A 17,427-nucleotide genomic window follows, 5' to 3' on the forward strand; every position below is an offset into this window, starting at 1 on the left:
ACCCAGGGACACGCAGGTAAGTTTATCCAAATTGATGAACCATGTGAATTGAAAGTGGATTTGTAAAACCACATTAAACCCCTGGGTGGGTGCTCTGATTCAGAATTAAAGAGGCCTTAATTCGATTTAGTTTAGTTCACTTTGGAAGTCAATTAAGCTAAATCAACTTCAGGCCACTTTAATTCTGAATTAGTGTTCACACTGGGGTTTAACGAGGTTCAACTAATCCACTTGGACAGTTAATTTAGATTAACTTTCCTGAGTGTCCCCATGTAGATAAGCCCTTAGGCTCCTTTCTAAATGCCAGCCTCCATGATTGGCTGGCTGCAGCCCCATACTGTTCACATCCTGCATCCCTGTAGTAGGTGATTGGAGAGACACGGCCTTCAGAATGTAGGACAAGGGGAAGGAACGTTTTCTCTAAGGTTTAGCAAATGGTCAAATTACCTAAAGTTCCCCATTTCACACACTATTCTTCTGTTGTTTCTTTTTTGGTGCCTTGCGCTAAGACAATTACAGCTGCTGCAGCTAGGCCTGAACTGATGGATCTGGACTTCTCATTCAGTCTTGTACTTGTCATACGAGAGCTTGCATTTCTGTGGCTGTGGACTCTTATGCTCAGGCTGAACAGCAGACACCGTCCATGTTAACTGACCTGTTTCTATTGGTGACAGCAGTTCTCAAAGCGGGGCTGGCCACATGGGTGCCAGTTCTCTTTAATGCCAGCTGATAAATCACATTCACTTATACTAACAAACACAGGAAGGCCTCCCTTTTCAAAATCAGCTAGTGATATTTGGGTGTCCAACTTGATTCTCAGAGGGGGAGTGCTATCACAAAATGGCCCAACCCAACAGACCCAGCACCAGTCCATTTACAGCTGCTGACACATGGCTTGTGTGGACTGTTTGGTGAGCGCTGTGACAAGCACTCCGATCATAGACCCATAGGGTTAGAAGGGACCGCAAGGATCATCTAGTCTAACTCCCTGCCAAGATGCAGGATTTGTTGGGTCTAAACCATCCAAGACAAGTGGCTATCCAGCCTCCTTTTGAAAACTTCCAGTGAAGGAGCTTCCACAACCTCCCTAGTCATCTGTTCCATTGCCCTACTGTTCTTACAGTTAGGAAGTTTTCTCTGAGATTCAATCTAAATCTGCTGTGCTGTAGTTTGAACCCATTGCCTCTTGTCCAGCCCTCTGTGGCAAGAGAGAACAACTTTTCTCTATCTTTTTTATGGCAGCCTTTGAATTATTTGATGACCGCGATCATGTCCCTTGGCAATCTCCTCTTTTCCAAACTAAACATACCCCGTTCCTTCAGACTTTGCCCATATGGCTTGCATTCCATCCGTTTGATCATCTTTGTTGCTCGCCTCTGGATCCTTTCCAGTTTCTCTACATCCTTTCTATGCATTGGTGACCAAAATTGGACACACTACTCCAGCTGAGGCCTAACCAGCGCTGAGTAGAGCAGTACTATCACCTCCCGTGATTTGCATGCTATGCCGCCGTTAATGCAACTTAAAATTGCATTTGCTTTTTTTGCAGCAGTATCACAGTGTTGACTCATTTCAAGGTTGTGATCCACCACAACTCCCAGATCCTTCTCAGCAGTGCTGCTGCCAAGCCAGTTCTCCCCCATTCTGTACTTGTGCATAAATACATCACAATTCATTTTGATTTCTTCCAAAGGAAAGCATCCAGTGTAAAATTATTTATACTGGCTTACAGGACTCATGCTCTCCTAGACTGGCTCATCTATATGAGGAGGTATAATCATGGTTGGGGGGGCATAAATCATGACAACAGCATTGTTTAGGTTTGCATGAGTGTTTCCCATTCTAAGGGCCTGAATTTTCAAACCAAAAACTACAGATGTGCTAAAGTGGGGCTCTGTGATGGAGGCTGGTTGCAGCCATAGTTATCACCTGTCAGGGAGCTATCCTTAATCCTGCCTCAGCCTGGGGGAGGGACCAGATGACCTCTTGAGGCCCCTTCCAGCCCTACATTTCTATCTAGGATGGGACCACTACAGCCTTCTAGTGAGTCAACTGAATCCGCCTCCTGATAAATGACACTCCCCAACTTGTCCCCAAAATAGGATGACTGCCAGGGAAGAGATTAGGCACAGTCCATTCCAGCGTCTCCAAACACTAGAGAAATGGGCTGACCACTCCATTTGAAGAGTGTGGGTGATGGGCAGCCTACCCACAATCCTTAATGCACAGGTTCCTGTTGGCCTGCTTCTCTGTTCCACCAGAACTGAGGTAGCCCTGCTCACATGACTCCCATTTGTCATGCTCTGCAGGATGCCTAGTTTTAAAAGCAGTTCATTAAGTTGAGGTGCCCATCCCGCAGCGTAACATGTTCCACGTCCTAGGAGGCTCCAGCCACAGGAATGATCCCTGAACCATTCTCTCACCTCTCCGTTAAGGGGACTGCACTGTGCTGCACCAGCCTGCTAGGTACTCGGGGCTGTCTGGCAATGGGTCTTGCCACCTAACGTGCCCTCTGGGCATCCCCAGACTCGGGTCCTCATTCTGACCTATGTGCATCACTCTGATCTCGTTCCCTGTCCTTTCACGCCATCTTCCAGTGCCTCATGCTCTGCACTCTGCAGCAGCAGTAGTGTCCAAGGTGCGGTCTAGTGTTCCTCTTTCCGGGGGCTTGTCACTGCCTCTCTCCAGCCTTCTCTCTCACCCCCTCTCTCCCTTCCCCCCCACACCAGCATGTTGGAGGGATATAATTGCTTTGTCCAGCTCTCCTCATCCCCGGCCCTGCCTCTCCACCCCCACCCCCTTTGTTCTCAAGTCAGCAGCAGTGCTTAAGTGATATATATTTAAGTGCCTCTGAGCTTCAGAGCATTGAAACTAGGTTACTTGCCTCTCCGAGGGGGGGGGAGGGGGGATGGTCAGATATACAGCTAATCACTTGACTGGCTCCATTGCTTTTATCTCTTAAATCCCACTTCATCCCCTATCAAGAATTTAAAGGGGGGAGGAGCAATGAAGGGGCTCAGAATCAGAGGCACCAGCTTTCTCCTTTCCCCGAGAGTGCTCAACCCCCCTCATCCCCAGGCCCTGCCCCCACTCCACCTCTTCCTACCGCGACTTCACTCCCATTCTACCTCTTCCCGTGCCCGCTCCACCGCCTCTTCCTGTCCAGTTCCACCCCCGAGGCCCTGCCTTCACACCAACCCTTCACTAGGGTTGCCAACTATCTAGTCACACAAAACCAAACACCCTAGCCCTGCCCCTGCCCCCCACTCACTACATTCCCCCTCCCTTGGTGGCTCGCTGTCTCCCACCCTCACTCACTTTCACTGGGCTGGGGGAGGGGGTTGGGGTGCGGAAGGGGGTGAGGGCTCTAGCTGGGGGTGCAGGCTCTGGGGTGGGGCCAGAAATGAGGGGTTCAGGGTGTGGGAGGGGGCTCTGGGCTGGGGCAGGGGGTTGGGGTGTGGGAGGGGTTGAGGGCTCTGGGCTGGGGGTCCAGGCACTGGGGTGGAGCCAGGGATGAAAGGTTTGCAGTGCAGGAGGGGGCTCCAGGCTGGGGGGTGGGGCCAAGGGATTTGGAGTGCTGGAGGGGGCTGTGAGTTGAGGAAGGGGGTTGGAGTGCAGGAGGGGGTGGGGGCCCTGGGCTGGGGGTGCGGGCACTGGGGTGGGGCTGGGGATGAGAGGTTTGGGGTGCAGGAGGGTGCTCTGTGTTTGGGGGGGGCTCAGGGGTGGGGCAGGGGGTTGGGGCTTTGCATTGGGACAGGGGCTTACCTCTGGCACAGCATGGGGGGCTAAGGCAGGCTGTCTGCCTGTCCTGGCACCATGCTGCATGCACCCTGGAAGTGGCCAGCAGGTCCGGGTTCTAGGTGGGGGGCCAGGAGGCTTCAGGCGCTGCTCCCGCCCACTGGCACTGTCCCCCCCTCAGCTCCCATTGGCTAGTTCCTGGCCAATGGGAGTGCAGAGCCGGTGCTTGGGGTGGGGGCAGCACGCGGAGCCCCATGGCTCCCCCACCTAGAAGCGAGACCTGCTGGCTGCTTCCGGAGAACAGCGCAGTGCCAGCCAGGATAGGTAGCGACTAGCCTGCCTTAGTGCTGGTGCTGACCCGAGTTCCCAGGGTCCCTTTTTGACAGGGTGTTCTGGTAAAAAACCAGACACCTGGTCACCCTACCCTTCACCCGAGGCCCCACTCCTGAGCTTCCTCTTCCCCCGAAGACTCTATCCCCTGCTCCCTCCTCTCCACCCCTTCCCCCCATTGCTTGCCCTTACGACCAGTAAAACGTGGGGGGACATGGCTCCCTGGTCTCTGTTCTGGCGCCCCTGCTTTGCCATCATCCACGAACTATGCACATGGGAACATTTTCAGTCCAACACCAGCACTTGTACAGTTGTGGTGGGAAGGCTTTTGTGTCAAAGGAAGTGGGCCCAGACGTGGTAGACGGGGTCAGGAAACTAATTGGAACCTGGCTATCATCAAATGATTTGTATTTTAAAGAGAAAAGAGCTTTCTGTGATCAGGATTTAAATTCAGTGTTATGTCATTTATACAGCCAGATATAGACTCAGAGTGCAGTTCACAACAGTGAATTAGAGGAAGTTTGTCTGTTCGCCCTTCCCCATCTACTGTATGTATGCGATGCTGCCATATGGGTGTTTTCTGTATAGAACTGTGTCCTTTTGTGCCTTCACAGAGTGAGTTCTTCACAGTAGAGGCTACTTTATTTGGTGCCATACACCTCGGGGTAGTAATTCCATGCTCTAATAATAAGAATATAGCAGTAGGGATATATTACTGACCACTTGACCAGGATGGTGATAGTGACTATGCTCAGGGAGATTAGAGAGGCTATAAAAATAAAAACTCAATCACACTGGGGGATTTCAACTATCCCCATATTGACTGGGTACCTGTCACCTCAGATGGGATGCAGAGATAAAGTTTCTTGACACCTTAAATGACTGCTTCTTGGAGCAGCTAGTCCTGGAACCCACAAAAGGAGAGGCAATTCTTGAATTAGTCCTAAGTGAAGCACAGGATTAGATCCAAGAGGTGAATATGGTAATAGTGACCATAATGTAATTAAATTTAACATCCCTGTGACAGGGAAAACATCACAGCAGCCCAACACCGTAGCATTTAATTTCAGAAAGGGGGACTACACAAAAATGAGGAAGTTAGTTAAACAGAAATTAAAAGGTACAGTGCCAAAAGTGAAAGTTAAATCCTAGTGAGGAAAATAGAAAGGAACATAAACACTGGCAAATGAACTGTAAAAATATAATTAGGAAGGCCAAAAAAGAATTTGAGGAACAACTAGCCAAAGACTCAAAAAGTAATAGCAAAAATTTTTTTTGTTAAGTACATCAGAAGAAGAAAGCTTGCTAAACAACCAATGAGACCCCTGGACAATCGAGATGCTAAAGGAGCTCTCAAGGACAATATGGCCATTGCAGAGAAACTAAATGAATTCTTTGCATCAGTCTTCACGGCTGAGGATGTGAGGGAGATTCCCAAACCTGAGTCATTCTTTTTAGGTGACAAATCTGAGGAACTGTCCCAGATTGAGGTGTCATTAGAGGAGGTTTTGGAACAAATTGATAAACTAAATAGTAATAAATCACCAGGACCAGATGGTATTTACCCAAGAGTTCTGAATGAACTCAAATGTGAATTGCAGAACTACTAACTGTAGTTTGTAACCAATCGTTTAAATCAGCTTCTGTACCAAATGACTGGAGGATAGCTAATGTGACACCAATTTTTAAAAAGGGCTCCAGAGGTGACCCCAGCAATTACAGGCCAGTAAGCCTGACTTCAGTACTGGGCAAACTGGTTGAAACTATAGTAAAGAACAAAATTGTCAGATACATAGATGAACATAATTTGTTGGGGAAGAGCCAACATGGTTTTTGTAAAGGGAAACCATGCCTCATAAATCTACTAGAATTCTTTGAGGGTGTCAACAAGCATGTGGACAATGGAGATCCAGTGTATATAGTGTACTTAGATTTTCAGAAAGCCTTTGACAAGGTCCCTCACCAGAGGCTTTTAAGCAAAGTAAGCTGTCATGGATAAGAGGAAAGGCTCTCTCATGGATTGGTAACTGGTTAAAAGATAGGAAACAAAGAATAGGAATAAATGGTCAGTTTTCAGAATGGGGAGAGGGAAACAGTGGTGACCCCTATGTACTGGGACCATAAAATCATAGAAGATTAGGGTTGGAAGAGACCTCAGGAGGTCATCTAGTCCAATCCCCTGCTCAAAGCAGGAGCAACACTAACTAAATCATCCCAGCCAGGGCTTTGTCAAGCTGGGCCTTAAAAACCTCTATGGATGGAGATTCCACCACCTCCCTAGGTAACCCATTCCAGTGCTTCACCACCCTCCTAGTGAAATAGTGTTTCCGAATATCCAACCTAGACCTCCCCCACAGCAACTTGAGACCATTGCTCTTTGTTCTGTCATCTGCCAACACTGAGAAAAGCCAAGCTCCATGCTCTTTGGAACCCCCCTTCAGATAGTTGGAACCCCTCAATCTTCTCTTCTACAGACTAAACAAGCCCAGTTCTCTCAGCCTCTCCTCACGTCATGTGCCCCAGCCCCCAGTCATTTTCGTTGCCCTCCACTGCACTCTCTCCAATTTGTCCACATCCTTTCTGTAGTGGGGTGCCCCAAACTGGACACAATACTCCAGATGTGGCCTCACCAGTGCTGAATAGAAGGGAATAATAACTTCCCTCAATCTGCTGGCAATGCTCCTACTAATGCAACCCAATATGACCAGTTCTATTCAACATATTCATAAATGATCTGGAAAAAGGGGTAAACAGTGAGGTGGCAAAATTTGCAGATGATACAAAACTACTCAAGATAGTTAAGTACAAAGCAGACTGTGAAGACTTATAAAGTGATCTCACAAAACTAGGTGACTGGGCAACAAAATGGTAGATGAAATTCAATATTGGTAAATGCAGAGTAATGCACATTGAAAAATATAATCCCAACTGTACATATAAAATGATGGTGTCTACATTAGCTGTTACCACTTAAGAAAGAGTGTGACGTTGCACTCTATATGATTTTATGAAAATATGCTAATGAGTGTGAATATAATGTAATTAGAATATGCTTCATGCAAAAGGTCTCTTGTAAATTATCATTACAAAGTTTATAATCTACTGAGTGTGGTCATCCTCTTTGTATAAATGTATCACTCTTGTATCTGAAACTAGAAATATGAAATATAACCCTGAGGTCCTATTGTAGTTATGCAAAGTGTGGGCTATTAATGATGGTTTGGAATCTTGATGGCTCCCATCAACCAAGACAACTGTAGATGGCTCTGTTTGCTTGCAGGCCTTCCTGTGAGTCAGGCTGGAAGGAATGAGGGCTTGGGGTCTCACAGGACATGTGATCATGTCACCTGAACTGGAATCCATCTTCAACCTGGTTCTTTTCCATTTAGAAGGAGGGGTGGGAACCCAGAGAGGGACAAAGGATTCCTGCCTTGTGCAAAAGCTATATAAGGGGGTGGAACAGAACAAAGGGGGCTGAAGTCATGAGAGATCCCCTAGCTACCACCTGAGCTGGACCAAGGGCTGTACCAGGGGAAAGGATTGTGCCCAGACTAGGAAGGCGTCCAGTCTGAGAAAGAAACTTATTGAAACATCTCTGAGGGTGAGATTTACCTGTATTCAGTTTTATTACTGTATTAGGTTTAGACTTGTGTGTTTTATTTTATTTTGCTTGGTAATTCACTTTGTTCTGTCTGTTATTACTTGGAACCACTTAAATCCTACTTTTTGGATTTAATAAAATCACTTTTTACTTATTAATTAACCCAGAGTATGTATTAATACTGGGGGGGGGGGGGGCGGTTGGGCAAACAGCTGTGCATCTCTCTCTATCAGTGTTATAGAGGGCGAACAATTTATGAGTTTACCCTGTATAAGCTTTATACACGGTTAAACGGATTCATTTGGTATTTGGACCCCATTGGGAGTTGGGTACCTGAGTGCTAGAGACAGAAACACTTCTTAAGCTGTTTTCAGTTTATCCTGAAGCTTTTGAGGGACGTGGTTCAGACCTGGGGCTGAGTTTGTAGCAGGTTAGCGTGTCTGGCTCAAACTGGGCAGGGCACTAAAGTCCCAAGCGGCCAGGGAAAACGGGCTCAGAGGTAGTCGCAGCACATCAGTTGGCAGTTCCCAAGGGGTTTTCTGTGATCCAACCCATCACAAAGAGAGCTTGGAGTCATTGTGGATAGTTCTCTGAAAACATCCACTCATTGTGCAGCGGCAGTCAAAAAAAGTGAACAGAATGTTGGAAAACATTAAGAAAGGGATAGATAATAAGAGAAAAAATATCATATTGCCTCTATATAAATCTATGGCATGCCCACATCTTGAATACTGTGTGCAGATGTGGTCGCCCCATCTCAAAAAACATGTATTGGAATTGGAAAAGGTTCAGAAAAGGGCAACAAAAATGATTAGGGGTATGGAACAGCTTCCATATGACTGGGACTTTTCAGCTTGGAAAAGAGACAATTTAAGGGGGAATATGATAGAGGTCTATAAAATCATGACTGGTGTGGAGAAAGTAAATAAGGAAGTGTTATTTACTCCTTCTCATAACACAAGAACTAGGGGTCACCAAATTAAATTATTAGGGAGCAGGTTGAAAACAAACAAAAGGAAGTATTTTTTCACACAGCACACAGTTAACCTGTGGAACTCCTTGCCAGAGGATTTTGTGAAGGCCAAGACTATAACAGGGTTCAAAAAAGAACTAGATCAGTTCATGGAAGATAGGGATAGTGACCCTAGCCTCTGTTTGCCAGAAGCTGGGAATGGGCAACAGGGGATGGATCACTTGATGTTTACCTGTTCTGTTCATTCCCCCTGGGGCTCCTAGCATTGGCCACTGTTGGAAGACAAGATACTGGGCTAGATGGACCTTTGGTCTGACCCAGTATGGCCATTCTTATGTTCTCTCATTTCCTGTCTCCCTCTCTTACAGGCTACAATCGGAATCGACTTCTTATCAAAAACCATGTACTTGGAAGATCGGACAGTAAGTGTCAGATGCTGCTGAATTGCTGACCATGCCAAAAGAAGTTCTGTGCAGACCCTTTGGAAGAGGGAGCCACTAGCTATAATCCCTTCTATGCTGTCCAAACCTACCCCAGCAAATACCCCAGCTGGGCGCCTCCCTTTCGCCTCATGCTGCCAATTATTGACTTTCACAGATAGCTTCACCCACAGTTTGGGTACTTAAGGGGACTGAAATCCCCTTCCCTGCCTCCATGCACAGTAACTTCCCCCATGTGGCTTCGCTGCTGACCTTCTCCATCCCATCCTAGGAGGTCACCTCCCTGGTAGAGGGGTTCAAGGATAGCTGCATACCAGAATGACAGTTGTTGCCTCCCTTGAGCAGAGAGGGAGAGTGGGTTGGGATGAAGGTTGGACATTTCCACCAAGAACTGACCTCAAAGTACCAAAGCCCTAGGCCATCCAAGTCATCAGGAACCCACAGACACACAACTGTGCTGAAGGAGTCTGATTGATTGACACACTTACACCAAACACCCCAAAGGAGGGAACTTTGGCACAACAGCCAACTCTGTCCCAGCCCTGCATATAGAGCCTAGAGATCCCCATCTCCACTGCCCTTCTGCTCCCCTCCACCTCATGGAGGCCCTGACCTTGTGTGAACAGGGTTCTCACCCCACACATATACACATGCCGCACCCCATGAAAGTGTTTGGAACAATCACAGCCCTCGTATGGGGGGGAGAAAGGGCAGCTCCCTCCATGAGGCGCCAGGGGTACAAATTGCCACACAGGGGGGTGGACAGGCAATTATATGGACCTGCTTCCTCTCTTTCACACTGGCTGGCTGCTCCGGGCAGGGGCATGGGGAAGTGTGTGCGTTCCTGGGAGCACTGAGGGAGATTGGGCCTCCATTCCCTCTTGACCCTCCTTTTGGGGTGATGCACCTCCACACCCGTCCGTCCAGTCAGTACTTTAAAATCAGATTGGGCAGTCCATGGCCAGTTAGGCCACACTCTCTTCTAACTCCCACGCAGGCCCTTCCGCCCCTGGACAGCAATGACCATGTGTAGCTAGCACCACAACTCACCCCAAATGGGCTGGGGAAGGGGACAGGTTGTGCTGGGGAGGGGCATGTGCAATGCCTCCCTGAGCAACCTGTGGGGTGGGACGACTGCCCTGCTCCTAGTGCAGATCAGTGCTTTCAAGGCATGGTTGAACCCCAAGGAAGTGGGAAGAAATGCCCTGGCTCTTCAGTTTTGTTGGACAAGGGCAAGAGTTTATCCCCACGGGCCAGCCATCCCCTGTTTTCTGCCAGCTCACAGATCTTACAGAAAATGGCACTGGAAGGAAATCTGTTTCAAGTTTTTTAATTATTGATTTTGGGGGGAAATTTTGTACAAGGGAATGGGAGAAATGGAAGTGAAATGTAATGAAAGAGATGCTACAGCTTCATCCATAAACAGCCTCTCGCTATTGTTGCAGTGTTAATGCACTCAGAGACATCTGTCTTGGGTTAAATGGGCTGGTTCTACTTCAGACGGCACTCCAGTCATTCTGATGAAATCCACTGCTTAGCCGCAGTCTGAGTGGAGGAGTAACTACAGTAAGGCATGGCTACATTCCTTCAAAGGGAATTTGTCTCCGACCCAAGAGCTGGAGGATGAAGACAATTCAGCTCCCACAATTCTTTAAAAACATCATAGTCTTAGGCCTTTGAAATGGTGTGGGTTGATGCAGTGCTCATGAACGTGAGGGACTAACCTCACAGCACTGAGTCATTGGAATTCAAGTTGGCACTGAACAAGCTCCCCTAACACAGCTCTGCCAATACACCAAGGTCGTGACCTGTAATACTAGGCCTGAGCAAGGTCTGAGAATCATTGGATGGTGGGATAGGGGAGCTGAACAAATAGGGACTAGGCTGGGTCCCACCAAACTCATGTCTTAGAGTGAATCTAAGATTTGAAATCAGGTTCCCAGGGTTGATAGGCAACTATTTACTCAGTACACACACTTAATTCCCAGTTTGCACCTCTTTCGGGTTCAGGTTTTCATACGTGTCCTTTCACCAGTGGACTCCACCCCTGGCCAAGGAGAATCAGCCTTTTTGTGTTCAGCCTCCATCTCACTTCTCGACAATTGGATGCCAGCTGTGACCTGGGATTCCCCCTACAGCCGCATTTTCCTTTGTCCAGAGGAGTTGTTCCATAGGAGCCAGGGGCTGGAATTTTCAATGGGACCCGAGGGAGTTGATGTTCAGTGGAGAATGTGGTGCCTAACTCCCTTAAATTCTTTTTGGAAGTCTCAGCCTAGATTAGTTATTGGATTATTAATCGGCTATGGAGCCTTTCGTGCGCCAGTAGAAATCCATCCCAGGTTGGCTGTGATCTGTTTGACCTGGGTGACCAGAGTTGGTGGCTTCACTCCAGTTCCCAGTGGACCGATGTTCATATTCTCCAAACCACCCCCATGACTGGCACTAGTTGACCTCTTTGGCTATGTCTACACAGCCCACGACAGCGAGCCTCCCAGTCTCGGTCAACAGACTCAGCTTCATGTTACCTTGCTTAACCTAGCTGTGGAGACAGCGCTTTGAAGTTGTGGCTCAAGCTGGATCTTGGGCTAACCCCTCCCTCGGTTTCTGAGCCCAAGGTCCGGCCCAAGCTGCTATGTCCACACCACCATTTGTAGCATGGGCCTGAATCTGTCGACCCAGGCTGGGAGGTTCGCTGGCGCAGGCTGTGTAGACATGGCCTTTGCTGCTAGGGCAACGAACTTCAGAGGCAGGGAGACTGAATTCCTTTTGAGCAGTAGGGCAGGTCCTTCCCGAGTAGGTTTGAGGCACACAGCTGGGATAGCATGGGGAGGCTTGCACTGCCACTGCCTGGGCTGTAACGGCTCTGTGGGGAAAAGGAGAACTTCGCTTGCCAGGGCTGTCAATCTAGCACTGAAACATATATAGTTATTCCACCTCCATGTTCCTTCAGTCCTGGGCTCCCTCTCACTGCTTTGCCAGCTGCATGGAAAATTTTCAGCTGGAAAAAAAAAGCAGATTTGGAGACATTGAAACATTTAGCAGATTTGTGTCATTTCTGCCAAATCGTTTGTGTCAAAACCCTCCCCCCAGCCCAAAAACCTGAACAAGACCAAACATTTTGGTTAAAATGTTTTGAAATGAAACTATTTGATTTTTTTATTCAAAATGACCTTGCAATGAAACGTCCTTCAATGTTTTATTTTAAAAATGTTTTAAAGAATGCTTGACATTTTGTTCAACCTATAACAAACATTTCTTTTTTTTAACTTTTCGATTTGCCAAAATTTTGAAAAATTCATTTTCGGGTCAACTTGAAACTAATTTTTCCCCCAAAATTGCCAGCAAATCGAAAAATCCCGTGTGCCTCTATTCACACTCCTGTAATGGCTCCTATTTCTGTACTGTTCCCTTTCATCGCCCCAAACAACTTAACAAAGTTTGAACTTCACCCTCACCTGAAATGTACCTCCTTCTGGGATGTAACATGGCAGCCACTTAACAGCACCCAGCAACACCTCCCAACAGACTAGGACAGTAAATGAGGACTGCAATATTTCCAAATGGAATGCCAAAGGGAATGTTAAAGACAGATGAAGAGAGAGTCGTAAAACTGTTGTCCGAGGCTGGGAGTTTCAACACAACCTGTGGAAGTTAGCAGCCTGAGTCTCATTGGCACCGATCTCCCTTGGGTTCTTTAGAAAACTCCACCCTAATCACCTCTCCTGTTCTTCCCTTCTGCCTTCACCACCCAAATCCTCCTTTCTTCTTGTTTCTCCTGCTAATTGTTTGTCTCTCATCTGCCCCCCGGCAGGTCCGATTGCAGCTCTGGGACACGGCAGGCCAGGAGAGGTTCCGAAGCCTGATACCCAGCTACATTCGTGACTCCACAGTGGCTGTGGTTGTCTATGACATCACAAGTGAGTCATGCTTTCCATCCCAATGTCCGTGTGCCCATGCTTGGTGCTGGAATGGCAGATGCTACTCCGCTACTACCCAGCATGGATGTGGGCCATCATTCAGGAAGGCAGAAATGCAGGGCAGGGAGCCAGAATCAGCTCCAAAGTGTGATGTACTGCAAAAAATGCTGTGTAGCGGGGAGGAGAAAGTGCAGACGAGAGGGAAATCAAAGTTGTCTAGAACCTCAGATACATACAAGGTCTCCTATAGCTCAGGTCTGGCCAAGCTCTGCTCAGTGCAGGACCTGAGAGGGGGTGATGGATGGCGAATGGGGCTGATCATCAACTTTGCATTCCTCTGGTTCCTGAGGTGCTCTAAATTGTGCCTCTTATGTCAGACTCCAGGGGGCTGCCACATCACCAGGGATGGCCTGTTAGGGCAGCTTTACAGCCCTTGGCACTGCGGGTCCGGAAGCTGGTCCCAAAGGTTCTGAGAGCCCAGCTGGGGGAGTCTTGCCCGTCAGCATAAAGTGGCTGAAAAGTGCAACCAGAGCTGTGGTGGAAGCGTTCGGCACAGGGGTGCAGGCCTGCACAAGGTGCGGGGAGGTGGAGGATCCATCCCCAGGGATCTTGTGTAACCACTCTTCTTTACTGTTATTTCTATTACCTTGGGGCTAGGTGCTGTACAAAACACGGTTTTACTGGTTTAGACACAGGAGGTCCTTCATCTTCCCCCTGCAGAGTCCCCATGTCAGCATGTAGTGAGTGTTGTGTGTAGTGAGTCAGAGGGCATGTTCTCATAGTGAACAGCACTGGCTACTCCCCTCTCCAGAGCTCATGAACACTGGTTGGGGGACAGCCTGTACTTCATAGGTGACCCAAGGACATCCTTTGTTCCAAGGCCAGTGCCCAGGAGTGCCCATCCCCGGCTGGCTATGCAGCAGAACTCGGCTGGCTCCCATAGGTCTCCTGCAGGGCGGAGCATTGACAGGCTATGGAACTGGCTTGATTCACTGCCTTTGTTACACTTAATTAAACAATTGGCTAATGAGCCTGGAACTGTGTATTTATACCACAGACATTACACAGAACAAGGGAGACAGTAGGTACAGGGCAAGGAACCAAGGGGCACTCTGCAGTGGAACTGGACTCATAAGAGCTGCCACAGTGGGTCAGACCATGATCCATCTTGTCTAGTATCCTATCTCCCACAATGGCCCATACCAGAGCTTCAGGAGGAGTGTACAGAACAGGGTAATTATGGAGCAATCCACCCCGTCTTCCACTCCTGGCTTCTGGCAGTCAAGCATGGGGTTACATTCCTGAGCATCCTGGCTAATAGCCATTGGTGGACCTGTCGTTCATGAACTTATTCAATTCTTTTTTGAACCCAGTTATACTTTTGGCCTTCACAACATCCCATGGCAATGAGTTCCACAGGTTGACTGTGTGTTGTGTGAAAAAGTACTTTCTCTTGTTTGAATTAATTTCATTAGGTGATCCCTGATTTTTGTATTGTGGGAAAGAGTAAATAACATGTCTGTATTCACTTTCCCACCACTGTTTGGCATTTTATAGGCTTCTATCATATCCCTGCTTAGTTGTCTCTTTTCTAAGATGAACAGCCCTAATCTTTTTAGTTTCTCCTCGTATGGAAGTCGTTCCATACTCCTGTTCATAGACTCATAGACTCATAGACATTAAGGTCAGAAGGGACCATTATGATCACCTAGTCTGACCTCCTGCACAATGCAGGCCACAGAATCTCACCCACCCACACCTGCAATAAACCTCTCACCTATGTCTGAGCTATTGAAGTCCTCAAATCATGGTTTAAAGACTTCAAGGTGCAGAGAATCCTCCAGCAAGTGACCCGTGCCCCATGCTACAGAGGAAGGTGAAAAACCCCCAGGGCCTCTTCCAATTTGCCGTGGAGGAAAATTCCTTCCTGACTCCAAATATGGCGATTAGCTGAATCCTGAGCATTTGGGCAAGATTCACCAGCCAGATACCCAGGAAAGAATTTTCTATAGTAACTCAGATCCCACCCCATCTAACATCCCATCACAGGCCATTGCGCCTATTTACCATGAATAGTTAAAGATCAATTAATTGCCAAAATCATGTTATCCCATCATACCATCTTCTCTGTAAACTTATCGAGTTTAATCTTGAAGCCAGATAGGTCTTTTGCCCCCACTGCTTCCCTTGGAAGGCTGTTCCAGAACTTCACTCCTCTGATGATTAGAAACCTTTGTCTAATTTCAAGTCTAAACTTCCCAATGGCCAGTTTATATCCATTTGTTCTTGTGTCCGCATTGGTACTGATCTTAAATAATTCCTCTCCCTCTCTGGTATTTATCCCTCTGATATATTTATCAAGAGCAATCATATCTCCCCACAGCCTTCTTTTGGTTAGGCTAAACAAGCCAAGCTCCTTGAGTCTCCTCTCATAAGACAGGTTTTCCATTCCTGGGATCATCCTAGTAGCCCTTCTTTGTACCTGTTCCACTTTGAATTCATGTTTGAATTGATGCGTCCCCAGCTTATAACTAAAATTCTTGTTATTAATCCCTAAATGCATGACCTTACACTTCTCACTATTAAATTTCATCCTATTACTATTACTCCAGTTTACAAGGTCATCCAGATCCTCCTGTATAATATCCCAGTCCTTCTCTAAATTGGCAATATCTCCCAGCTTTGTATCATCTGCAGACTTTATTAGCACACTCCCACTTTTTGTGCCAAGGTCAGTAATAAAAAGATTAAATAAGATTGGTCCCAAAACCGATCCCTGAGGAACTCCACTGGTAACCTCCCTGTAGCCTGCCAGTTCACCTTTCAGTGGGACCCGCTGTAGTCTCCCTATTAACCAATTCCTTATCCACCTTTCACTTTTCATATTGATCCCCATCTTTTCCAATTTAACTAATAATTCCCCATAATGGCACCATATCAAACGCCTTACTGAAATCTAGGTAAATTAGATCCACTGCATTTCCTTTGTCTAAAAAAATCTGTTACTTTCTCAAAGAAGGAGATCAGGTTGGTTTGGCACGATCTACCTTTTGTAAAACCATGTTGTATTTTGTCTCATTTACCATTGACCTCAATGTCCTTAACTACTTTTTCCTTCAAAATTTTTTCCAAAACCTTGCATACTACAGATGTCAAACTAACAGGCCTGTAGTTACCCGGATCACTTTTTTTTCCTTTCTTAAAAATAGGAACTATGTTAGCAATTCTCCAGGGGTACAACCCCTGAGTTTACAGATTCATTAAAAATTCTTGCTAATGGGCTTGCAATTTCATATGCCAATTCCTTTAATATTCCTGGATGAAGATTATCTGGGCCCCCCAATTTAGTCCCATTAAGCTGTTCGAGTTTCGCTTCTACCTCAGGTATGGTAATATCTACCTCCATATCCTCATTCCAATTTGTCATGCTACCATTATCCCTAAGATCCTCATTAGCCTCATTAAAGACTGAGGCAAAGTATTTGATTAGATATTGGGCCATGCCTAGATTATCCTTGACCTCCACTCCATCCTCAGTGTTTAGCGGTCCCACTTCTTCTTTCTTTCTTTCCTTCCTATTTATATGGCTATAGACCCTTTTACTATTGGTTTTAATTCCCTTTGCAAGGTCCAATCTACTTGACTTTTAGCCTTTCTCACTTTATCTCTACATGTTCTGACCTCAATAAGGTAGCTTTCCTTGCTGATCCCTCCCATCTTCCACTCCCTGTATGCTTTCTGCTTTTTCTTAATCATCCCTCTCTGAGATGCTTACTCATCCAGCTTGGTCTACAACTCCTGCCTATGAATTTTTTCCCCTTTCTTGGGATGCAGGATTCTGATAGTTTCTGCAGCTTTGATTTAAAGTAATCCCAGGCCTCCTCTGCCTTTAGATCCACAAGTTCTTCAGTCCAATCCACTTCCCTAACTAATTTCCTTAAATTTTGAAAGTCAGCCCTTTTGAAATCAAAAACCCTAGTTGCAGATTTATTTTTGTTAATCCTTCCGTTCAGTTTGAACTGAATTAGCTCATGATCGCTCGAACCAAGGTTGTCCCCTACAACCATTTCTTCTAGGAGGTCCTCAATACTCACCAAAACCAAATCTAGAATGGCATCCCCTCTAGTCGGTTCAGCAACTACTTGATGAAGGAATCCATCAGCTATCGCCTCTAGGAAAATCTGAGCCCTATTATTATTACTAGCACTTGTCCTCCAGTCTATATCTGGGAAGTTAAAGTCTCCAATGATCATGCAGTTTCCATTAGTATTAACTTCATTAAAAACATTAAAGAGGGCTCTATCCATATCCAGATTAGATCCCGGATGTCTATAGCACACCCCAAGCACTATCCCAGGGGACGCTCTAGTAGTTTTCTTCCCCAATGTGATTTTTGCCCAGACGGACTCTGTCTTATCCATTTCATCG

At 46.8% G+C, this 17,427-nt stretch overlaps 1 protein-coding gene across 2 annotated transcripts in view; it reads left to right on the top strand.

Annotated features, from left to right (window-relative positions):
• RAB6B (RAB6B, member RAS oncogene family) overlaps positions 1-17,427 on the top strand; it is a 135,270-nt gene that overhangs the window by 79,813 nt on the left and 38,030 nt on the right. For both annotated transcript variants that reach the window (XM_043522537.1, XM_037909415.2), the window contains exons 3-4: positions 9,011-9,064; positions 12,894-12,999. In XM_043522537.1, coding sequence (XP_043378472.1) covers positions 9,011-9,064; positions 12,894-12,999 — 160 coding nt within the window. The remainder of the gene's footprint in view (positions 1-9,010; positions 9,065-12,893; positions 13,000-17,427) is intronic.

This window comes from Chelonia mydas, chromosome 9 (genome assembly GCF_015237465.2).
Source record: "Chelonia mydas isolate rCheMyd1 chromosome 9, rCheMyd1.pri.v2, whole genome shotgun sequence".
Taxonomy (NCBI): domain Eukaryota; kingdom Metazoa; phylum Chordata; order Testudines; family Cheloniidae; genus Chelonia; species Chelonia mydas.